General features: G+C 43.2%; 1 protein-coding gene across 2 annotated transcripts in view; it reads right to left on the reverse strand.

Moving 5' to 3' along the window:
• The window catches only part of met (MET proto-oncogene, receptor tyrosine kinase), a 192,666-nt gene that overhangs the window by 123,242 nt on the left and 43,257 nt on the right, over positions 1 to 26,167 (reverse strand). For both annotated transcript variants that reach the window (XM_060928408.1, XM_060928407.1), the window contains exon 3: positions 5,604 to 5,798. In XM_060928408.1, coding sequence (XP_060784391.1) covers positions 5,604 to 5,798 — 195 coding nt within the window. The remainder of the gene's footprint in view (positions 1 to 5,603; positions 5,799 to 26,167) is intronic.

The raw sequence follows: 26,167 nt of genomic DNA on the forward strand, positions 1-26,167 counted from the left end.
ATTTAGAGTCACCAGTTAACCTAACCTGCATGTCTTTGGACTGTGGGGGAAACCGGAGCACCCGGAGGAAACCCACGCGGACACGGGGAGAACATGCAAACTCCACACAGAAAGGCCCTCGCCGGCCACGGGGCTCGAACCCAGGACCTTCTTGCTGTGAGGCGACAGCGCTAACCACTACACCACCGTGCCGCCCTGATTGGAGGTATACCATTCGTTAAGTCTTGAAACTGCAGTTTATGAAGTTCTTGCTGATGTTTATGCAGTTATCTTGAACTTACACTTACTTACATGTGTGTGTGTACTCAAGTTTGTATGTAAAAAGATGTATGTTTTTGTGGTGGGTAATTTTATTGGTGCATTTGGGGTCAATTTAATGCCAGCTACCTTGGGTAGAGGAAATATGAAACCAGGAAGAACAGAAAAACTACAACTCCCACACTTGGACTACAACTCATCTGTGTAGGTGTGACTGAGCACCTTAATGAATCTTAATTGATTAGTTTGTTGTATGTTCCATCTGTTTGTGCCCTGAGGAAGGTCTCTGACCGAAAGCTTGGCAATTTAATGAATAAAAGGATCCAAGTGTGCAGACATTTTTTCTTGTTTTAATAGTCTTTTGGTTTGGTTTTGCACCTTTTCATCGTGAGTGCGGTGTGATTCGTTTTAATGTACCGTATTTTCTGGACTATAAGCCACTACTTTTTTCCTAGGTTTTGAACCATGCGGCTTATACAAAGGTGCGGCTATTCTGTGGATTTTTCTTCCACCGCTAGGGGCGCTCTAACCGGAAGTAGAATCAAAAATAAGATAGACGAAAAATCAATGCAAAGAAGAATTAGCAGATCTTTAGCAGATAGAACACGCACGACAAATTACTAACTGGTAATTATTTTCAAATCCAGCGAAGATGATTAAAGTGACTTGTGGTTTCAAACACAGGAGAAATGAAGGTAAATAAATACCGGTTATTTTCTCTTGGTTCTGTTCCGTTTTAATCAGCAAAGTTGCTGCCGTGTTAAAAGGCACTGTTCGGAAAGAATCTGTTCAGGTACATACATGTACATTTACAGTACAAAATCGTTCTGTACATGCAGTAAATATCTAATTTTTCAACATAGATATCTGCGGCTTATAGCCCGGTGCGGCTTGTATATCTTTTTATTTATTTATTTTTTTAAATAGAGCGGATGCGGCTTATATACAGGTGCGCTCTATAGTCCAGAAAATACGGTAAGTGTGCAGACATTTTTTCTTGTTTTAATAGTCTTTTGGTTTGGTTTTGCACCTTTTCATCGTGAGTGCGGTGTGATTCGTTTTAATGTAATTTATCGAATTTGCAAAAAATAAAAATGCTCCGTTTCTCAAAATCCAGTGAATGTGGACAGAATAAAACAGTTATTCCACTCAATCTCCTCGTACACGGCTTAAAAGTAACTCGGTGCTACGCGCCTCGTCGGCTTTCAGCTCATGTACGACCCGATTTCATGGAATAACTGTTAACCGTAGCTGGCTACAACCTCGCTACACACCCACACCAGATAAACTACAAGCGGAAGAGTGAAACCTGACTTGCTGGTGTGAATCTCGAGTCAGGTGTCTCAATAAACCGAATCAAATCCTTGGATAATCAACAAAGCTTCTAAAATCTGTGTTCACTGGCTGCGTCGATGTTGTTCAGAGGAGTTTTCAGTTACCAAAATCCAACTGAGCAACGTTTAAAAGAAACCTCGACGATACGGTGCCGGGTGGTGAGGCAAGTCACGATGCTGAGTGTTTCACACCGATTCTGGCTCTCCGTCTCTCTCACACACTCTCGAAGTGCTCATGTGCATTTACGGCAACCAATCTCCTCTTTTTCTCACTTATTCTGCATCTCTTCAGGTCTCTGAGTGGGACAGCTGGTCCACCGCCTGCCCATTCCCAGGCCTCCATGTCAGTACAAAAGGGGCAAGAAAAAGCTGAAGGGAAAAAAAAAATGTAAAAAGGAAGAAAAAACAAAAACAAGAACCAAACGACAGCTGCAATGGTTCCAAGAAAATGCCGTGTGAGGACATGTCATCGAAGCCCAGTGCTTACTATTAACGCGCCGTTCTAGTTCTCTACTTCATTTCCGTGCAGCTGTCACCCTCTCTCTGGACTACTCATTTCTCAAAAAACCTTCTCCTTCCCTGTACACACAACACAATGCTGAAGAGAAACGTCTAGAAGGAAGCTTTGCTTTAACCAGAAATAGAATGAATACAGACACAGAGGAGTGGGTGAATTAAAATGCACGTACGGTACTCCGAGCCTGGTGTGACGTTTGCGTGAACGCTGATTAGCGAGTGGATTTGTTCGAGCAGATGTGTAACGAGTCGGCTTTTCTGGTAAAGTAGTGTAGGTCAGAGCTAAAAGTGGCACAAACAGGAAGGGGACATGTTCTTAAACCTGATCCTGGCACCTGGACGCTCTCTCTTCCAGGCCATTTACACGAGCATCCTGCCCAGTTACAGCACACACACACACACACAAAATAATAATCATCATAATAAAGGAAATTCTGCTGGACAACATACAACTCTGGCAAAAATTACTACTACTAATAATCATCCATCATTAAAGCGAGACGGCCTTTCGATTTCATAAAATCGGTGAAATTTAGTTCCGTCTGAAATGTGGTCATTGTGATATTATTTCTGTAATATCTCACAAACTATCAGGCCGTTCTGTTCTGTGGCTGGGAAGTGATTTAATTCGACGGGATTAAAGCAAATAATGTGCATGAAATCGCTCGCTTCGCGCAGTCAAGCAGACAGAGGAAGTCCGTGTGCGTGTCCGCATGCGCGTTCCGAAACTAAACGAACAGCTGATCACACCGAGGTGCTCGCTGAGCGCCGATATTTATTAGTTTGGTCCTGCGTTTCTTTTCCTTCGTATATAACATAACGTCTTTTCTTCTCGCTTTCTTTCCGTTACTGTAGTCGGTCTTTCACGTTTCATTCGCACACTCACGTCCTCCATTTTTCTCTCCTCTTTCAAATTTGTATCCCACAATGCGTTGCGCGAACGGGGAAAGCCCACCACGTGATGTGTGATGCATGGAGTAGTATCTTGTATTGGGTCATGGTGAAGAAGGAAAAAATAGCAGAGAATTTAGGGACACGTGGAGATAAATTCATTAATTGTTCTATTTAAAAAAAAAAACACAAATAAAATTGGAAGTCTGTGATTTGAATTCAGTAGCTTTCGGTCACTAAACAAAAATAATTGGGTGTCGGGGAAAATTCTTTTTATGACCTAGACTTGAAAAAAGCTTTTATGGCAGATTCTACCATAACAGAGGCCAGTTAAGTCCCATCTCCTTAAATTGCTGAATTGATTATTTTGATCATTCTATTAAGTTTTTCTAGTAGCATTTGGGGTCTTGGACATTCACAGTAAATTTTAGGACAGTAGTCCTGGTAACTAATTAATAAAAGCCTGACGTGACAGACATGCTAAATGACAATAGAAACACATCGGTTTCTATCATCAAAACCTGACAGACAAACTAACGTCTACCGTCATATTCCGACAGACACTCATAGCAACAAAACTGTTTCTTACATTATTAATCTGACAAATTTAGTAATAATATTAAATACCTCACCACTAGAACCAAATAATAAAATAAAATATTGAAATAAAGATAACATTTATTTTCAAAATTGAAATAATAATTGTCAGAACAGTGACGATAGACACGACTGTGTCACTTTTGCGGGGAAATAACACATTGAAACGGCCTGTCGGCTGAAAGGGTCGCAAGTGGCTCGGATTTATCTCAACTTACGATAGTTTTCCTCCAGAAAAAATTTAAATATGAATGCACAAATATATTCTCAATGTTTCTATCGTCAAAAATTTCTATCGTCAGGATAGCTGACTGAAAATCTTACCTTGATTTATTTGATGAAATCTAGCTGTCAGAACTCCGAGTCTTGCCCGGAAGTAAATGTCTGCTGTCACAAAAATCACGCGCAGTAGAATTTCCTCTTTGCGTCAGTCAACATGTGCGTGGCGAGGGCTTGAATTTTGCCATCGTCAGGTGCATTAGACTGACGATAGCATTTTTTTTTTTTTTAAAGATTTTTTTATTGGATAGGACAGTGTAGAGACAGGACAGGAAATGAGCAGGAGAGAGAGACGGGGAGGGATCGGGAAATGACCTCAGGCCGGAATCGAACCCGGGTCCCCGGATTTATGGTATGGCGCCTTAGCCACCTGAGCCACGACGCTCCCACGATAGCATTTTTTAAAAATAACTGTGGGCTTCTCTCGTGAACGAAATAGTTTTTTCGCTGTTAATCTATTTCAACTCTATCTGTTGACACCCAAAAATGATAAAGCCTGCTTCCACACGATAACTACCAAAGATCCATAATGGCCGAGTCTGTCGTCAGGTCATCTGACAGAAACTCACTGACGATAGCAACAGGGATAATGAAAGGGATTTTTAAAATGGGAGTTATGTCTGTCAGATATCTCATCTCATCTCATTATCTCTAGCCACTTTATCCTTCTACAGGGTCGCAGGCAAGCTGGAGCCTATCCCAGCTGACTACAGGCGAAAGGCGGGGTACACCCTGGACAAGTCGCCAGGTCATCACAGGGCTGACACATAGACACAGACAACCATTCACACTCACATTCACACCTACGCTCAATTTAGAGCCACCAGTTAACCTAACCTGCATGTCTTTGGACTGTGGGGGAAACCGGAGCACCCGGAGGAAACCCACGCGGACAACATGCAAACTCCACACAGAAAGGCCCTCGCCGGCCCCGGGGCTCGAACCCAGGACCTTCTTGCTGTGAGGCGACAGCACTAACCACTACACCACTGTGCCGCCCTCTGTCAGATATGTCAAAGAAATAGAACTTTATTCTTTATAAATCTTTTATTGATATACTCAGTGTATTTTTAAATGACGTGCTGTTTTAGAAGACCAAATACCATATTTTCAATCTTGAAAATATTACCTCACTGAAAAAAGGACAAGAAAAATGTCTTATTTTGTGGGCAAGTGGTTAATGGATCCAGTTACGGTAGAATCTGCCTTATGTCTTGCTTCTTTCTCATAATTTTTGGAAATAAAAGCACGCAAATCAGTCGCCTCTGTATCCAAATCAAGCAGATTATGTATTTATATTCAGAAAGAAACAGAAAAAAAAAAAAAAACTCCTTTTTGACTTTCCAGTCGTTTTGTAGCTTTACTCATAATTAGATTTAATCGCTAACCCTTCTGAATCCCACCACCAGCTGCACTACACACATCAGCTGAAGCACAACTGAGTTCACAGTAGAACGATTTTTACTGCGTGGATTAATTAATGCACACTGACTAATGACAGATGACATTAACATCTACCAAAAATAAATTCTAACGAAACAATTGAAGCTTTTTCCATGTAGTTTGTAATTATTAGAAGAAAAGTCATTATACTGATGATATCTCAAAAAAAGTGCATCGTGACATTGTGAATTTATCACAATATCGATATTAGATCATCTTATCTCCCAGCCCTCTTTTTTTTTTTCTTCACTTGAGTATCTTTACCCTTTATCTGTCCCTTCTTACCTGGATGACTCTCCCGTCTGCCGTCCCAAGGGTAGCCACTGTATGTTCCTGCACAGGCACCACGGCGATGGAGGTGAGGAGAACGTTCCTGAAGCGGCCGTTAAACCAGTCTTTACGTGGATTGGTTCCTTTAACCTCCAGCCTGTAGCCTTTGTCATGCTTCCCACAGTCATCATAGGAATCGCTAACTGAGCTCTGCAAAAAAAAAAAAAAAAAAAGATCCCAAGTTTCTAAATACCGAAAATTCCATATGCATAAAAAGTATGAGCTAATAGAGTTGTATACATGATATAATCAGCAGCACAAGTGTTTTACTGGCAGGGGGGTCTGTGCTCAAGTCCACCGTGCTAAATGCATTTAATGGACTGCTTGAGAGAAAAACAGAAAACCCTTATTGTATCTCAGAATCTACTGCTCCAGAAAGGGCCCTTGCATAACGGAGCTTAGCCATGTGTCTTCTCCCATGGAGCTCCGATCTTCCTGCCACATTCGGACGGCTGCACTCGCAGATGGCAGGAGTTCATGAGAAATTGGGAGGAATGTGGAACTCTCCTGCTGTCCAGCTTTCTTTGGCTGTGATCGCTACAACCTGTGGAGTTTGGTGGGTGATCTCGTGTTTCTTACATAGTTTTACTGACACATACAACATTCTGGTCTCTAAAGTATTCACGAAGCATCTTTTCAAAAAATTTGTGGAAAAAAAAAGTTGTATCGTTTTCATACTTGCATTTTTTTTTTCCTCCCCAAGTTTGTTTGCACCAAGAGTTCAAGTCAAGTTTATTTGTCAAATCAAGTCATTTCAACAAATTTGATCATTTAATAAAGCCAGATTCAGGGCAGCATGGTGATGCAGTGGTTAGCACTGTTGCCTCACAGCAAGAAGGTTCCAGGTTCGAACCCCACGGCTGATGGGGGTCTTTCTGTGCATGTTCTCCCCGTGTCTGCATGGGGTTCCTCTTGGTGTTCAGGTTTCCCCCACAGTCCAAAGACATGCAGATTTGGTAAAATACCCAGCCACTGGGGTTGTACAAGCCAGTGTGTACTTAGTGCCAGTCCCAAGTCCAGATAGGTTGGGGAGGGTTGCGTCAGGAAGGGTATCCGGTGTAAAACCTATGCCAAATCAAATGCGGAACAGATCTACTGTGGCGACCCCTAATGGGAGCAGTCAAAAGAAGAAGAAGAAGAAAGCCAGATTAAAATTTAATTTCTCGTGGCTGGAGTATAGGTCCATGATCTGGACTGGGATCATGGAAGTGGGCAGTTTTTATGTTCATGTGGATGGGATTGGGTGGTTCACTAAAGCGGGCATGTACTGGACACAGCAGGTTCCTCCTTCATCACCAGTAACTGGTTTACTAGGATTGCTGTAGTTTAAATCAATATTTTGTGTGTATTTTGGAAAATACCAAAGGTGGATGCAAACATAACTGCAGGAATGGTAGGACTTATCAAGAAGCTCTACAGGAATGAGTGAGATTCAATAAACTTTCTGAGGGCACAGGTGGGATTGGTCAAACTTCCTGGAAGAGTGGGCTGGATTGGACGAATTTTCTGCTGAAGCAGGCGGGATTGGCAGGAAACTTTGTGCAGAAGTGGGTGGGATTGATGAAGAGTGAGTGGGACTGGTGAAAATTCCTTTGGGAGCAGGAGGGATTGGTCAGAATTCCCTGGAGAGGAGGAAGGACTGGTCAGAATTCCTTCGGGAGCAGGAGGGATTTGACAGAATTCCTTCGGGAGCAGGAGGGATTTGACAGAATTCCTTCGGGAGCAGGAAGGATTGGTCAGAATTCCTTCGGGAGCAGGAAGGATTGGTCAGAATTCCTTCGGGAGCAGGAAGGATTGGTCAGAATTCCTTTGGGAGAAAGAAGGATTGGTCAGAATTCCTTCGGGAGCAGGAGGTCCTGGTCGGAATTTCTCTGGGATCAGATTTTTTGGTTCAAAATGGAAGTAAAAACCGGTCCTGTGCACACACCTCCAGCCTGGAGTTTGCTTTGAGTGAATTCAGATGTCTACCACACCCTGACTGCGAATCAAATAAGATGATTGGCTAAACCAGTGCTGTTAATTCCTATTTACTCCCAAACTCTTGATAAGTTTCAAAACCATGTAAAAAAACAAAACAAAAAAAACTCATTTAAATATCTCATACTACAAAGATTTAGCATACAGCAGCAATGAAACTATTCAGTTTGTCCAGTTCAGAAGGAGTAGGTCTCTGTTAAAACAAACTTGTGATGATGACACTTTCTCTCAAATGAGCCAAAGGTTGATCCTGTGTATCGACTCGAGCATGAAAGTACGCCTTTAGACAGGCTTTTCCAAATGGGAACTCACTTTGTGCAAACCACCTGCCATCAAAGGTAGAGGATGGAGGGAGTCAAGGCTGGTCAAGCTAGCCAAGAACCTAACATGAAGGCCAAGGAGTCATCAATTATTAATGAAACCAGACCCTGGCACCAGAGACCATGACTAAAGGGCTCAACCAAGTACAGCGAGCAGGCGGTTAATGATTAAGGGTGGGATCACACCAGCTCAGCCGGTGTATTGTTACACTGTAGAATGGCAGAGGCAACACAACTACAAAAAGGTTCATAAGGGCAGAAAAAAGGCAGTTTAGCCCATGCCAGCCAAGCTGGGGTAAAAAAAGAGAGAGAGAGAGAGAGAGAATACAGAAGGCTGCATTAATTATAACACCAATCCCATAATTCCTTTCAGAGAATTCTTTTCACTTGTACTTCACCACAGTGAGTAACACATATGAGTCACAGTTCTGACTGCACTCCAAGCGAAACTCACGGCTTCATTTGAGGGCACGTCTCAAAGAAGAGCTTTGAAGCTGTAGAGAACAATACAGGCAGGTGATAAATCAGGCCAGAAGAGCAATGGGGCCTGCTCTCGTTACCAGCTCGAGTGGACTCCGAGCCAGTCAGGGACAAACTTACTGTATCACAGTCAGGTGAGAGGGAGTGACCCAGACTGGAGAACTATCAGACTGCTTCACCAGATACAGCATGATGAGAGAGACGCAGGAATGTCTGCCGCAGACAGTTCCATCTCAGATATGATATGAAGTGGAGAGAGATGTCTAAGAAGAGGCAAGCCAGTGTGAGCAAGCTGCTTTGATGCGTCTTCTGTCTCATCGGCTTCAAACTGGACTAGAATTCTGAATTAGTTTGGCTTCTCGCCACCACGAGACAAGGTTGAAGGAAGTAATGATAGTTGCCACACAGATCGAGAAAGACAGAGAAGAAAAATGTGCATTCCTGCTCTCCTGAGTAGACAAAGTGGTGGATCAAGGGCTGAAAATGAAAAACAAGAGTATTGTTTTGACAGGCTTCAGCAGCTATGACTCTGAGACTTTCTCCACTGAGGCAAGTTGGTCTCAGAGGGACTGATGCTGAAGAGCTTTCTGTAGATTATAGGGTTTCGTGGTATTGGGTTTCTCTGTCTCTGCTTATTCTTTAGAGTTTAAATCAAAGTCAGAGCTTCTTATCGTCAAACGCACAAAAGAACAATGAAGAACAATTTTAGCCACATTTCAGATTTTTTCGATAAACTGCGTGTATTGCATTCACATCGTGTTTTATATCACAGAAAAAAAAAACCTTATTACCTCCACCAGCTTTATTGGAGGAGGTTATATTTTCACCTCCGTTTGTTTGTTTGTTCCCAGCGTAACTCGAAAAGTAATGAAAAGATTTGGATGAAATTTGGAGGAAAGGTGAGCATTGATTAGATTTTGATACAAATCCGGATATGTGGATTCAGGAATTGTTTTGTCTCTTCCCAACGTAACTCAAAAAGTAGTGAACGGATTTGGATGAAATTTGGTGGACACCTTTAGTATTATCCTAGGTTCGAGTGATTTGATTTTGATGTTGATAACATGTGGCTTGGAAGAGATATGCACTCTAATCTACCGAATGCCTTTCTAGTTTCCTGATGTATACATATGTGACGTTGTGCTCATCAGCTTTTCATTTAAGACTAGTAGTTATTGCCCATGAACTTGATTTCCTCTGAATGGTGCTCTTCTCAAATGTTGTTTTTGGCCCCTCTGAGGTGTCACCAATCCCGTTCCAAAGTGAAGAGTATGTGTGTCCAATCCATGTCCAAAGTAGAGTAATGTCTGTCCAACCGTGTCGATTTGCATCCGTCGAACAGACAGACAGACAGACAGACAGACAGAGAGTGGAATGTCCAAATACTTTTGTAGAACACAAGTCTAGAAGGTCCAGTGGAGAGTTGAGTGGACACATGTGATATATATATTTATTTTCACTGTGTTCTGTCAAAACGACGTAACTCGCTCCCCGCGTCTCCTCAGTGACGTAGACTCGGCCCTAGCGGAAGTCTCCGGTGAGGAGCGCTGATTGCGAGGTCCTGTACAATCGAAACTCCCAGGCGAGTCAGGGAGGGGATTCTTCGCCGAGGCTGCACGCAGTGTGTTAGCGTGAGCATCAGAGGTGGAAAGTAACGAATTACATTACTCGCGTTACTGTACTTGAGTAGCTTTTTTGTGTACTTATACTTTTTCAAGTAATTTTTAAAGAGTGTACTTTTACTTTTACTTAAGTATGTTTTCTTTTAAGTAGTGTACTTCGGTACATTTTACATCACAACCGTTACTGAGTAAAAAATAATAAAAAATAAAAAAAGGCTAAAATGGAGAAGGGGAAATGCGTTCTGGAAATGAATCACGGGAAGGACAGTTGGCGCGCGCGCGAGTCTCACACAGACGATGGCGGACATGCACCGGCGCTTTAAGGGGGGAGGGGCTCAAGCCCCTGGGCCACAGCCAATCAGGGGCCTTGTAATATTAATAAAATAATAAACTGTCGGAATCGTGGGCCTACATTAATGTACGGATAGAAATAAGGTTAGAAATAAATGAGCGCACAGTAGCCTGCTGTAAGAGACATGGTGGATGTGGTTCGCGAAACGAACACCCACAACTGGACCAGAATAAAATGGAACAAAATGTAACGTCACGCACGAAAGCGCGCCAAAGACTGCAGAGACACAAATTTAGAGGCTTTGAAAGATGAAGCGTTCACATGTTAGCGGGGCGCATAAAAGGAAAAAAGAGAGAGATGCAGGTAATGATAGAATCGTTGCCTAAAGTCACAGACTTTTTTAAGGTAAGGATCACCAATCTGTTCAGAATATCAGCTACTTATCAGTGATCAGCCTACCAGCAGCTAGGCTATGTGCAGCTAGGCTAGATATGCTATGATCTGTCCAACAGTAAAATAAATCAGTTGTGATTTGAATACGTGTCGTGTGATTTGAGTTATAATCCTGTTAGTATAATAGCATATTTCGATGGGGATAATAAAATGTCTAAAACCATGGGCGTCGCCACCATTGAATGTGAAGGGGACGTGTCCCCCTCACATTTCATAATTCTTCGTTTGGACCCCCCCACATTTAACATAAAATATGAGTTCACCCAGCGCCGTTTCTATTGCTTCGTGAAAGAATCCATTCCACTTGATCGATAAGAGAATACACAGACCACTGACAATCCACTCCGGGTTTTCCGGGCGTTCCCGACAACAGCTCACCGCGCGCGAGTGAAGTGAACCTCAGCGCGAGCACAGAAATGTTGGTGCAGCTGCTGGAAAATGGAGGAGGTGACGTCAGCCACATTGCAACCTCACAATGTCTAGCTTTTGCTGAAACCTTATTCTTTTGTTATCTGCCCTCAAAATTAACCCTAGGACACGTTAAATTAATATTCAACTAAACAGTGAAATAAGCTTCGCCTAATGGGGTATTCTTGGTTGATGATGAATTGTTTGCAGTATTTGCTCCTCCCCAGACACAGTGGACATAAGGACATTCTTTACAAAGCAGCGGAAAGTCAGTCAGAATTTCCCCACAGGACAGGGTTTTTTTGTCCCAATGGAAATGTTAGTGCAGTTAGCTGGCTAGTCAATGTTAGGAGATGTATCAGCTAGCTTAAGGCCCGGTCCCACTGCACTTACGGATGCAAAGAGGATGTAAAACGTAAAAAAATCTTTGCCATCCGTTGGAAAACGCTATGCATCCGTTGTGTACTCATTGCATACGTGCTTCATACGCTCTATCCATCGAGCATCCGTCCACTGTGATTTCATCCGCGCAAAAAGTTTTGAGCTGCACAAAACTTTTAGAACGGATGAACTTTCTGCCGTGTACGATGTAAATCCGCGACATATACGAGCAACAAACGTTCTATATCCGTTATCATCCGTTAAACGTCTGCTGTATCCTCTCTGCATCCTCTGGGCATCCTCGCAACTCACGTCCGCTGCAGCTGAAAACGGAAAGAGGGAGGAAAGATAAGGTACATGAAACGTCTATTCGTCGTTAGTAGCACGGAAATAGAAAGGATGTAAGCGTATGCATCTCGTATATAAAGTATTCAAAACGGACAAAGCGTTTATATCTGGGATGTATCTCGTATATTTAGGATGTCTGGAGTATGTCTAGAGTATGTAGAAGGACACCTAGCGCAGTGAACCGTCTGCATCCGATATACATCCGCGCAACATCCCCTTTGTTTCCGTTAGGCGTACGTGATGCATCCCCTTCACCCGCTATGCATCCGCTCTTTCTGCTATGCGTCCGCTTCTCAGTTACCACCGGTAACCCCTTCGGAGCTGTCATCCACTTCCATCCGCTAGGCTTCCTATGAACATGCGTTTAACATCCCCGCTATATACTACCCACGACCGTTCTTTTCCGTTCTGTTTTCGCCAATTTTGTCCATTTCTGGAGCGGATGAAAACGGATAGAGCCACCCCCGAAATTTTGCTCATCCGCTGTGTCCTTTTTGCATACGTTTTGTGTCCATCGGCCAGTGGGACCGGGCCTTTAACGTTAGCTATCATTTAATTCAACCCCAGTAGGCCTGCCTTACTGTAATGCCGAGAATGAGGTCAAGTCTGCTCTGATGATATTTACTGATTCCTTGTTTTGTCTGGTCTTTGGCAGTTTTCTGGAAAGTAAGATGGGAAATCAGTGTATGGGGAAGGAACAGTAGAGAGGAAAGCGATGGAGAGAGATGGATGTTATTCCAGGTGGATTGTGAAGGAAAGGGGGATAAAAGTTATGAAGTGGTAGAAATTGCGGTGGCACCAATATAAGGAGTTATATCTATAAATCTATTTGTTATACTAATCTGTAAATGCTACTGTAGTACCACCATTGCATGCAGGTTGACAAAACTGCACTTGTTCATTGTGTGAAGTTGTTTTTTGTGTCACCGTTGCTTGACACAGTGTGATTTTGTGTTATGAAGTTTGCATGATGCCATGTCATGCCTGTTCACTGTGTGAGATTATGAATATTCTTATTTTTAAACATACAGTTGAGTGTCACTATTGCTTGGCCCAGCGGCATGTTGTGTTACATCTAAAACTAAATAGAAAACACAAAATAAAAAGTAAAATGCACCCATAAAGTCATTGTTGGTGATAAATTGTGTCACATTCATCTCATTATTTTAGGCGTAGCGGTGGGTTTAAAAACAGGCTGATGAATATATGGACTAGTTGAATGAGGACTTATTGTTGAAAATTAATTAAAAATTTTCTGGCGGAGGACCCCCCCGCCAGTGTGTCCCCCCCATATTAAAAATGCTTCTGACGCCCCTGTCTAAAACGGCATCTACTGAAGAAATTGATGAAAAGATTGTAGCCTATAATGTTCACAGTTCGGACAGCAGACAGAGTAAGCATACTGAGGGGAATAGCAATACAAAGCTAGCGCAGATCCACATTTCTCGCTAGCTGTGTTGGGTGTGTTGTTAACCCGTGTGGATTTAAGTGAAATACTTGAGAAGTTCTGTGGTCAAGACAACGTTTTAAGGTAAGGACACTTGATTATTGTTTGCCCGCCGTGGCTTGTTGTTGACGAAAGGCCCACATGATTTTGCCTTATGCAGCTACTGCTAGCGTCATGCTTTGAACTAGGTTAAGCTCATTTGCGCTAAAGGATGGGTTTATTGAAGGACTTTGATGTAGCTAGTTTCTTTTTAAAAAATCGTATGCTCAAAACAGTATGCCCGTGTTCATCATGTTTAACTTTTTTCTTGATGGAGTGCGTGAAATATTGTTGCAAGTGGTATTTCGGTGCAGTCATGTCAAAAAGGCAGTTGAATGCACGGTCTTATTCAAGGAGAAGGAAGACTTGCATGATGCTTGAACGTAGATCGGTAAAATAGACCCTAGTAGGACTTGGTTTCGTGTATTTCGGTCTGTAGAGTTATGAGTTTGGCCGCTGTCCATGGTGTTTACGTTTCATGTGGCCGCCGAGCCAAGTACCTTCATCATCATCATCATGTTCCCCTGTCAAAAGTTAAACTCTCTAGGGGTGCTTCTGCTGTAGCAGTTGCAGCAGTTGCTCAAAGTTTGCTTTGTCCATCATCATACGTCTTATCTGTTGGGTGTCTATGCCCAGCAGATTTTCCCATTTCGTCCATTTGTAACCATTTTTGTCAAACAGGAGCTGCTTTTGCACTTGGTTATTGCCCATCCGGCAAATGTGAGCAATATAGTTTAGTTGTTGTACGTAGAAGGATAGTTTTACTGTATATCCTGGCTTCCTGTCAGTTTCCGGAGGTCAGCATTGGACATCTTGTAGCTCCAGTCTATATCTTCATTTGTAGTGTTCTTTTGGTCAGGGGCATTCTTTCGTTTATATCCACCTTTAATCATTTTCCTTAGGAAGCCGTGCCACACTACCTCAATTTTGTGAATTTCACTGGATGATAGTTGCCATGCCTGTGTGCTGTACAGGAGACGAGATCGAACGCATGCCACTAGGAACTTTATACGGGTTTTTAGTAGTATTCGGTGGTCGGTTAGAACGTGTTTCAGTTCATTCCATTTCATGAATGCAGCACTTATCCTAGCATGCAGGAAGTGTGAGGATTCATCACAGTTGCTGACATTATAACCAAGATATTTAAAAGGTGCGGACATTTTTAATATTAGTGCCGCCAAGGGAAATGATACTTGGTTTACATTTGATATCCTCATTGACGTTAAAAGCCATTGTTTCTGTTTTGACATATGATATTTGTAAACCAAAGCGGGTGTAGGTCTTATCATACAACTGAAGAATATTCTGAAGCTCCTCGATGGATCCAGCGAGTATGGCCTGATCATCTGCGTATAGAATCTCTGTTATGCAACCCTCTCCTGATGCTCGTGCTTTTGTACGCATTTCTCTTGTGGATACCTTATTTGGAATGCAATATCTGAACTTGAAGCCTGTATCTGGGTACAGGTTTGATATCTCATGCTGTGCAATCCTGACAACAAAGTCCATATAGATATTAAAAACTGATGGCGATTCTAGGGCACCTTGTCTTGCAGTGAATGTTTGTTTTCATGCCGCCGAGCTATTTTTATGTATTTTATTTTTTAAAAGGACTTGTCTGTAGGTGTGTGTGTTTTATGTTTACAACACATAGGTCTACATTAGCGCACGCACGCTTGTGTGGTTATCTCTGGCCATGCCCCTGCGTGAAAGTTACGCAGTATCACTGTCCTGTCCGTGGTAATAATCAGAACCGGCTCTGTAATGATAATGCGCGCGTTCTTCTCTCCCTCTGTGGTCGGATGTGTTGAGCGACGTGAGCGTGGGCCTTGCGCAGCTACGCTGAGCCAAACGTAACCTATCGTAGGCTTCTAGGCTAATTACACGCTTACACTGTAAATGCTTGACACGTATTGCAAATAAAATAAGAATGTTTTCCTGGCCAACGGTAAGGGTAGGGTTCACAGGTAGCCTATGAGGGGCCTAGCCCCTGGGCCACGGGTGTTGATAAAGCGCCCCTGCGGACATGGAGGAGACCGAGGAACCTGTGGTGGACGACCCTGCAGAAAACGCAATTTCTTCCAGTAATGAAGTGCACCCCTGGCCCTACATACGTGATCACTTCAGCTTCGTAGAGAAAAGGGGTGACAGTTTCATTATGCAATGCAGATTATGTGTGCCCAAGAAGACAACCATTGCGGCATACAAAAATTCGACGTCTAATCTGCGCAAGCATGTTGAGGTAAGTATTGTCATTGGCATCATAATCACGGGCGCAGATAGAGGGTGGGACGGGTGGGATTCGTCCCACCCAGATTTAAATTCACCTCGTTCGGTCCCCCCCACTTATAGGGAGGAAAAAACGTCTATGCTGTCTTTCTTTGCATAAGGCAAACCTCACGGAAAAATCAAAAGACTAAATGGGCAATTCCCGCGTTACGGACGTGACACTTGAACTCAAAATGGCAACAAATGACCCAGTGCATGTTTTATTGTCTCCCAGTATTTAATATTTTAAGGCTGTACCATACTGGAGAAGTGATAGAACAAGAACAATTCCCATAGTACATCTAGGGCATGCCAGAAAACGCCAATAAAAGATGCGTTATGGATGTGACAGAAAAAGTATCACTTTTCTTGGGTGACTGTACATTTTTATCAAACTCTGTGAAATTGTAAACCTAATGTCGAAATGGAGATATCCGTTTGATAGAGGGGTCCAAGGTGAATATTAAAAAATCTTTGTTTAAAATATTTTGTATTTCATGCAGAGTTTCGGAAGGAAAAGTCAGCGTTATGGATGTGACGAAATTCCGTTATGGATGTGACGCGTCTGAAATAGACATGGCATATGTTTAGAAAATCAGCAATTTAACCACCATAACCCTTTGAAAAACTCTCTAAATATCAGCTAAAACTATCAAAGTTCTTAAATAATATTTAGGATGGCTATTGTTTTGCTGTTTTGTGGATTTTAGCATACATTTCTGTGGCTTGTGGCAATAATATAGAATTGTACATGATCAAAGTTGATTTTAGCTTGGGTTTTACATTATAAGAAAGAAAGACTGACAGTGACACATTAGGTTGGTTACAAATTGGTTCAACTTATTCACATCTGTAAAATACAGGCCTAGGTGATATCTCTGGGAGTGGTTTTGATGTATTACATGTTGCTTTATTTTTGCATGGTGAGGTTGACATTTACATGGAATTGCCCAAATACCATTCGGTTTATTGAGGTGCACAGCAGTGTATACATAGTTGCAACAACTCACATAAAACAAAACAAAGACTGATATTCGGTTGGTTGAGCTGCGCAGACTGCACAGGTTGCGAGCTCGAGCTTGGTTGCTATGGTTACCCACAACAAGTTTGACAGGCATATCGGGGTTGGGGTTGGTTTGCTGGCAGCTTTGTCCCCCCCAGTTTTTTGTCCCCCCCAGTTCAAAAAACGTATCTGCGCCCCTGATCATAATGTTTCCTTTCCATAGTAAAACCGACAATAGGCTGGTTATATTCCAAAAATAGTGGATGGCATTGCTAATGTTGAAGTAGCAACCTGTTGGTACTGTAACATAACGGTAACTAGTCTGTTATTCGGTTGGCTAATCATGCAAGCAAGTTAGCTCACCAACCTGACGTGATCAGTCCTCCTACCATTCTACATCCAACAGGCCAGAAAGGAATACTAAGCAAAACAAATAATGTTTGAATTGAATTGTTCAATAACACACAGGCAAGCTACGAGATTTCGGTGCAACATTTCACTTTCATATTTCGTGTACAATGCTTTGTAATCATAATACCTATCAGTACATTAAGAGAGGTCAGGGCGATGTAAACGACATGACTGTGTGTATTGACCTTTTTTGTTTGTCTCAGTTTTAATGCAGCATTATCCTAAGCATTCAATTTGATACACTTCCTTTACATAAAACATCTGGGTTGAGATGTACATATATCCTCGTTTCCTCTTCTTTTTCATTTTTGCACAACACAATGGAGGCAGAAAACACCCATTGTTAAAAGTAACGTTTTACTTTTACTCAAAGTACATTTTAAATGATCTACTTTTACTTGAGTAGATTTTTTGTCTGGTAACTTTACTTGTACTTAAGTAAAATTTCATCAGAGTAACAGTACTTGTACTTGAGTATAATATTTTAGTACTCTTTCCACCTCTGGTGAGCATGTACCGTAGCCTATGGGAAATTAAGAGTGTGTTGGATTAGCACTAATCTCATGTTTTGGAAAATCGAAATCGTTGTCTTGGGCCCCTCCGGGATGTCACCAATCCGTATGGAGGATGTGCGTCCAGCCGTGTCGATTTGCACAGGTGAACAGACAGACAGACAGACTTCCTTTAGTAGTACAGATTTATAAGTCACATGTTCCAAAGTGGAAACAACTGAAATCATGTTGGATTAAAAAAAATATATATATATATCCTCAAAATCAATTTTAAACATATATTCTGAGCCAAAGATCGGAGCTCTTAGATGATCTGCAGTCAGGGAATTCCTATCCTGAATTCCGAAGCTTATAAAGGAGGAATTTCTCAAAATATTGATCATTGCTGAATTCACGACAGGTTATATGCTGTGCAAATGTACGCATGTATAATTAGATGAAGCCTCATTTGCATTATGGAAAACGTTTCAACACATTCTCTTAATAACGCATCGTGGCTCTATGCGTTATCCGCGTTATGAGAAAATAACAACATCCTCGAGTCTTTACGTTGTTGACATCCAGAAAATCAACGCGGTTATATTTTTCCACGGCCAAAGAATCATGCAGGTATCCGATATTTTGAAAACACTGTCCTGCGGCACAGTGTTATTACCCTGATGAAAATCAAGCTCTGCCATAATGGCTCTGCACAAAAGTGGCTCCAGTGTAACAGTTAGAGCAATTCATATTGTGTCCAGCACAATGGATGGCTGATAGGGTTACCGAGAGCCACCTTTGGTGTTTTACAGCTTTATGGCCTTCGGCTTCTCCTCAGTGAGGCCTGATCTGGGTGTAAGGAGATCTGAAGGCCAAAATGTCACCTCCACATGTTCACTGTTCTCCCTCAGGCTGAGGTACAGTGCAGCGGAGACTCTGCATGGTGCAGTCGTACACAGGCCTGGAGCTTCCTGGGATTGCGGGAGTTCTGGAGCTCAACGCAACCAGCTGCCCTCTGGCTGAAATAACATGACATTGTGACCCTGGGCATCTCGGTCTGAGCTCGGTGGAGGAGTAGTAGCTGTTATTGGAAGGGGCGGCTCCACCTGCACGCTACAGAGCAACCCGACTCTGGTGTTGGTGGAGTTTCTTAGATTACTGGGTCATGGAGATCAGCAGTGTGGAGGTAATTAGAGAAGCGGGTAATAAGGTCGGATTAGAACGGGGGTTTAAAACACTTGGGGTTGCCTCATGGTCTGCGTGGCAAATTCAGAATAACATACACCACTGTGGGAATGATCAAACATCTGGATATCAGCACACCCATTCCACGTCTATTCCAAAACTCAGTTCATGTTTATTCGACTTTATCCAAAGAAAAGTTTGAGTTCATTGCTAATCTGTGCGTCCTTTCAGTTCTCTTCAACCTGACTTTTATTTAACAATCGTCCGTCTATTATCCGTAGCCGCTGCTCCTGTGCAGGGTCGCGGGAGCCTATCCCAGCTGACTACAGGCGAAAGGCGGGGTACACCCTGGACAAGTCGCTAGATCATCGCAGGCCTGACACACAGACAACCATTCACACCTATGGTCAATTTAGAGTCACCAGTTAACCTAACCTGCATGTCTTTGGACTGTGGGGGAAACCGGAGCACCTGGAGGAAACCCATGCGGACACGGGGAGAACATGCAAACTCCGCACAGAAAGGCCCTCGCCAGCCACGGGGCTCGAACCCGGACCTTCTTGCTGTGAGGCGACAGCGCTAACCACTACACCACCGTGCTGCCCGGGGGTATAATAAAAATGTCAAACTGTCAGCTCATGAAGACGTCAGATCGGGGAAGAAAAATACATTTAAGTTTCCATCTTTTAAACTCTCAGTTTATTATCCAGTTCTTCATTTACTCTTTCCACAGAGGAGGATTCATCAGGCAACAATGAAGACACTTGGTCAGCCTCAAATAATGCCGTAACTAAAACGTTAGCCAAAAACGTTTCAGCCTTTTTGTCGTTTTATCACTTTGTGTCGTGGTCCTCACCGGCCACTTTAATAGGAACTTGTTCTTGATTCTTAAGGCTACGTTTACATTAGACCGTATCTGTCTCGTTTTCTTCGCGGATGCACTGTCCGTTTACATTAAACCGCCTGGAAACGCCGTGAAACGGGAATCCGCCAGCGTCCACATATTCAATCCAGATCGTGTCAGCTCCGGTGCTGTGTAAACATTCAGAATACGCGGATACGCTGTGCTGAGCTCTAGCTGGCGTCTCATTGGACAACGTCACTGTGACATCCACCTTCCTGATTCGCTGGCGTTGGTCATGTGACGCGACTGCTGAAAAACGGCGCGGAGCACCCGGAGGAAACCCACGCGGACACGGGGAGAACATGCAAACTCCGCACAGAAAGGCCCTCGCCGGCCCCGGGGCTCAAACCCAGGACCTTCTTGCTGTGAGGCGACAGCGCTAACCACTACACCACCGTGCCGCCCCGGTATCAAACATGCTGGGATAAAAAATAAAATAAAATCGCCAGTTGCTGACTTGTTGCAGAGATATCGCTGCATGTGTGTGTCTTTGCAATAACGACGCGATCACCTCCAAAGGCTAATCCAATCCCTGCCCGCGAAATAGTCACGTCACGTGATTTCCACATGACTTGCATCCCCCTCCCCAAATCGCCCACTGGCCGCAGATAACGTCCAGACGCAGTTACCCGAGAGGGGAAGCTTGCATCCAAAAATCGCGATACGCTTGCGATGAGATGTCGCCCGTATGCGCCGGGCTTTACTTTCGGCCGTTTTGTTGGGGTTTTTTTCAGCATTTCATCTTCTCTACCGTTCGGTACACGCCTCTTACAGGCTTTCGTCTAAACGGGGGAACAGGGGCGCTGCGCCCTCTTACTCTCGGCGTGCGCCCCCTTACCGACTCCGTGAAAACATCCCAGCAACACTACGTGACAATGTGTCTGATCATCAAATACGTTATAATTGCTCCAAAAATATTCCAATCATAGTAGATACACCACCAGACGGTGCAAAACCAATCCGAATTGGCGTTTTCCAGACCGAGGCGCCATGTTGTTTAGTTGTTTACTTGTTGCGGCTGCTCTCGCGAGATTTGACATGGGTTACATACAAGGTCAGCTGACTTGTAGAGCGAGATTTCTCGAGACTGAATGACCTTTCACCCACCGGCGCGGGAGCTTTTGACAGAAGTAGTTCGCGAGTTGTTTTGTTGACACTTGGGCATTTAAAGATGTCATCCCGCGGCACGAAGCGGAAGAAAGCCAAAGACCGTCCGAGGCAGAAGAAGATTACTTCTTTCTTTTTCAATGTTGACAGACAATTTGTTACAATTTCCCTCTCCGATAGCCTCAGAATGTCCCATTGGAGCCACAATTTTTCAAAGGCTTCGCACGGTGGGGGGGGGACAGCAGGCCCGGCGCCGTGGGGGGGCGAAAGGGGGCGTCACCCCCTCGTGGCTACAGCCCCGCCCCTTCAACGGAGACTCAGATCACTTAATTGTTTTCTTAATTGTTATTGTGGGTGTATGTGTGAAATGCTGACACAGCCGCGCACACACAGACCTGTGATAAGGACAAGGGGAGGGGTCGTGCGGGCGGGGGTTTTACATGCACACTTACAAGTGCACTGTCTCTGCAATATGCAGTCAGTTTACGGGAGTAGTCTTTCCCCCACCGAATTAAACGAATTCAATCACAATATTGTGAATCCATTTTCTTACTTTGCAGGCTAAGTTTATCTCCGTTTATGTTGGCGTATGTGTTCATATATGGTCCGCTTTGTGCGCAAATAGTGTAAGAATATGTGTCGTTGACGTCACCCCCCATGCAGCGGGGGTGAAAATTCATCACTTCAGAGTGTTTAGTTCCCTACACGCCTAAACTGGGATCGCGGATTAAGTGGTTAGCGTTGACTCGGTGCGAGTCAGGAAGGCTTTTACTGGTGCAGCCGCGGGGTCTGTTGATTTTTTTAAATTATGATTTTGGCCGCCGAGCCAAGTACCTTAGACTTGCATTGACGTTTTGTTTTCATGCCGCGGAGCTATTTGTATGTATTTTAAATGTAAAGGACTTGCCTGTAGGTTTGTGTGTGTTGTTTTATGTTTGGCATCTTTCCGGTTGTAACGCATGTCTGTGAGAAAATCGGAGGGGAGGGGTAACAGGTGGGCGCGGGGGTTGATAAAGCGCAACTGCCCTGGTAATATGTCACATGATTTTCCCGTACTAAAGCAACCTTCGGGGCCGTGGTTTTGTGGTTGGCGCAGTTAATTGTTTGAAACACGTTGTCAGACCGCCATCACTACTACACACTATATGAAAAATATTTGCCCCCTTGCAATTTCTAATTGCCCCCTTAGTAAACTGTTCCTGGCGCCGGGCCTGGGGGACAGGCAACCGGCACCATCACCCCCACGCTTCGCTCCCTCGCCATGGTGAGCGCCCTCATACTAAATTTTTCTAGAAAAAACCCTGTCTTACATGTACATTTTTTAAACTCATGCTTCATCCTGATGGACAGATTTTCAAAAAAATGTTGTACTTGTATGGAACAAGTACACTTTCAAAAATATCTTCGTGGACAAGTTCTCAAAAAAGCTCCAAAGAAATCTCATTTTAATCGACCACAATTGAGAGCAGAAGTTCGAGATTTCTGCAAACGGTTAGCGTGAAAAGGATCTGCTGCATACCGTACGTCTGGTTCATTTAAAGGCACAGTTTGCCCCATCAGTCATGAAGCAGCGCACGATCATCAAAGTGGGAAAAGGAAAAAAAAATAATAATAAGTCTTCCAATCCCTTACGCTCAAGTGGAATCGATTGTTCTGGAGCGCCGCAAACCAGACACTGGCATGCCTTTTTTTTTTTCTTTATATTTTTAAAATGCCATAAGATTTTGATTTAGTTTGGTCCCAAGCCTTTTGTTCTTCCCTCACATCATGCCCGTATTAGTTTTATTTTCCAACATGATCGTGGGTGGAGGAGGGGCATCTTTAAGACGTGCCTCATCTTGTCTCCTCTAATGTTTTTACTCTAATGCTCCGAATAATAATACTCTACACTGTAAGAGTAAATGATGAGGAGAGTTCACTGAGCCGTCCTGACTGCTACATTATCCCTCTTTCATTTGCGCTGCTCTAATTGGATGGATGTTCATGGCTCAGGAGAGCTTCTGTAAATACGTTGGAAACCTCTGTGCCGCTTGACAGATCTTTATGTCAGGAAGTGGAAAAGCATGCGGCAGTGACGGAGTTTTATGTTTAAAGTCTCTCTCCTGGCTGCAGGGATTTTATATCCCATACACGTCTAGTTACACGGTTTCCCCGTATTTTGTACAGGAAAATGCAATTATTTTTTTTTTTACTAATACGGCGTACGCTGATTTTCATACGGGAAATGACGTTTTGTATCAGAGATTTTTTTTCCCGTTACTCTGAGAATTTTCTAAAGGGCTGTTCACACGGCACATATTTGCATCGATGCTGCACCGATGTATTTTGTTGCGATATATTTTACACCGGTGTAAATTTTGTGGAGCGTTCACACGTCACAAACCTGCTTACTAGAGAGAAGCGTGTTAGCACCGGTGCAGCCCCACTTGCGTTCACGCGGCAGTTTTTGCGACCGTGCTATACGATAGTAATAATGCGGAAATTAAATATGCGCATGCGTGAAAATGTACTTCCTTTTCCCGCCTTGTTTGTGATCGATATATCGAAAAACCATGGTTTATACGGTACTTCTCCAGACAAACTTTCTACGTTGTGGTCTATCAGACACCATAAAAGAGAGAAAGGAAAGGTTGCGCAAGTACAAGAGAACACGAAAACAACGCATTCTACAATTCATCCGGCAACAAATCGACAACTTCGTGTCATTCATGGCCATGTGGACGGTTGTCATGGCATCACCAAGCGCCGGGAAAACAACGTGGATGAAGACACGCAGTTCTGTTGTTGTTGATATTCGCCATTTTGGAAGCGCAAAATACCAGGATGCAAATTATGCAATACCCGTATGTAATCAACTCTCCTCACGCGTAGCGAGTCTACCCCGTAGCGTTCAGACGGCCCATTTTATATCGGTGCTGCCCCGCAAACTAGCATTTACTCCGGAGTAAATTTCTTAAAGTGCCATTCCACCATTGGATGTATTCTTTGGCATAAAATACAATATATTTTATGACAACATGACTAGACAGAGAAATCTTTTAGCTTCAAAATGATATATCAAACATAATTTTTTGACAACGACAAGTATATTAATTTTGCGACCAAAGTCACCTACCCTTTTAATTTCCGCGCGTGATGTCATCGGCAGGTTCCCCTTCTTGCGTACCACGTGACGTGTGACGTGGCACATATTATCAGCAATGGCGGATAGAACGCGATAAAAATAATACCAATAAATCTAGCTAATACCAATAAATCTAGCTAACTGAAAGATTAACTCAAAATTTTTCGCAATTTTTTTGGCCCCCATATACGAGGAGAAATGACTGTCTCACTTTGGGGGTTTCCTGGTCTAAAAATAGACCGACACGTGGTACACAAGAAGGGGAACCTGCTGATGACATCACGTTTCACTACCGCGCGGAAATTAAAAGGGTAGGTGACTTTGGTCGCAAAATTAATATACTTGTCGTTGTCAAAAAATTATGTTTGATATATCATTTTGAAGCTAAAAGATTTCTCTGTCTGGTCATGTTGTCATAAAATATATTGTATTTTATGCCAAAGAATACATCCAATGGTGGAATGGCACTTTAAAGCACCTCCCGAGCAAGGTTAGATTTGCACCGGTTTAAGCAGCTTTCAGGGGCGACACCGGTATAACTTTGTACCGTATGAACGCTCTACCGGGGCAGCCACGGTGCTACACCGGAGTAAAAGTTGCCGTGTGAACACCCCTTAAGCGTCCGCCATTTGTTTTTTCAAACACGCATGCACAATGAAACGGAACTATTTTCGATTTACGTGGTTTTATAGTTGCACGTGGTTTTCTCGGTCATTTAAGTCCATCGGCTCGGACTGCCCAGACTTCTGTGATGGCTGCAGAAGTTATGTTCTGCCAATTTCTCGTAGAACACAACATCCCCCCGACTGTGGCAGACCATTTTTCGCAACTAGCAGGAAAAAAAAAAAATGCTTCCTGATTCAAAGACTGCACAGGTAAGCATTTGTGTTTTTTTTTTTTTTAAGTTTTTACTGTTTGCATGTAGGAAAGCTTCCTCCATTATGATGATCATTTCGGGAGGCGATACTGGGAGTCGCCGTTTATACAACGGCAACTGTAGTTACCCGGCGATTTCTGGTTTCGCTTCCCTAAACATTTTAATTGCTGATAGACGTGATATGTCGACACAGATGACCAACACTCGTTACTACCGTCAGTTGTCAGTAAACTGTAAAAGTACTGAATGAAGAGTAAAGGCCAATTTATGCTGACAACCCAGTCCTCGCAGATGGCGTCGCAGACGGCGTCTGCGTAGCCCCCCACCTTCGCAGACGCTCTGCGCGCACCTCCCAAAAATTGTGACCACCGCAGAAGCCTCGCAGACAGCGTCGCAGACAAGAGGGCTCTGATTGGTCCACTCTACATCCACTGTACATGCACTTCCGCTTCCCTACTTTCCCGGTTTGGTTTGTTTTCACGACCGCCATTTTTAAAAACACGAGCGAAGATGGAGCAGCACGAAGAGCGGTTGATCGAGGAAGTGAGGAAGTACGGACATCTATACGACTCCAGTTCTAGTCATTATAAGTAACCGGAGGATAAACACTCCACTAACCACACCCACCAACTACTCCTAGCGATTTCGCGACTTCGCGCCCCCTTGCGTTGTGGCGGTGAATAACATCGCGCACACCTATTACTCCCCGCTCAACGATAAATTACAACTGTCTGCGAAAAGCTATCTGCGAAAGCCTTGTTGCAAGAGCATCCAGAGGCCCTAAGTACTGCTGTTATATTTCAAGTCATTTTCTTTGGTGGAATGGAATATTGTAGGTGATGTCAGCACTTGTCAAATAGAACTTTGTGCAATTTTTATGAACTATTTAATATTAATACATTTTATTTGCAAAATTGACATCAATAATTCTGGTATTACTGATACAATGGATATTAAATCATTAAGTTTATAGTTCAGTCATTCTCTTTAGTAGATAATTGTTTACTTGACTGGACACTGTACAGTGGTATGCAAAAGTTTGGGCACCCCTGGTCAAAATTGCTGTTACCGTGAACAGTTAAGCAAGTTGAAGATGCAATGATCTCCAAAAGGTATAAAGTTAAAGATGACTCATTCCCTTTATATTTTAAGCAAAAACAATTTTTTTTTTAATTTTCATCTTTTACATTTTCAAAATGACAAAAAAGGAAAAGGGCCTGAAGCAAAAGTTTGGGCACCCTGCATGGTTAGTACTTAGTAACACCCCCTTTGGCAAGTATCACAGCTTGTAAACACTTTTTGTAGCCAGCTAATAATCTTTCACTTCTTACCTGGGGGATTTTCACACATTCATCCTTGCAAAAGGCTTCCAGTTCTACAAG

Source organism: Neoarius graeffei, chromosome 8 (assembly GCF_027579695.1).
Source record: "Neoarius graeffei isolate fNeoGra1 chromosome 8, fNeoGra1.pri, whole genome shotgun sequence".
Taxonomy (NCBI): domain Eukaryota; kingdom Metazoa; phylum Chordata; class Actinopteri; order Siluriformes; family Ariidae; genus Neoarius; species Neoarius graeffei.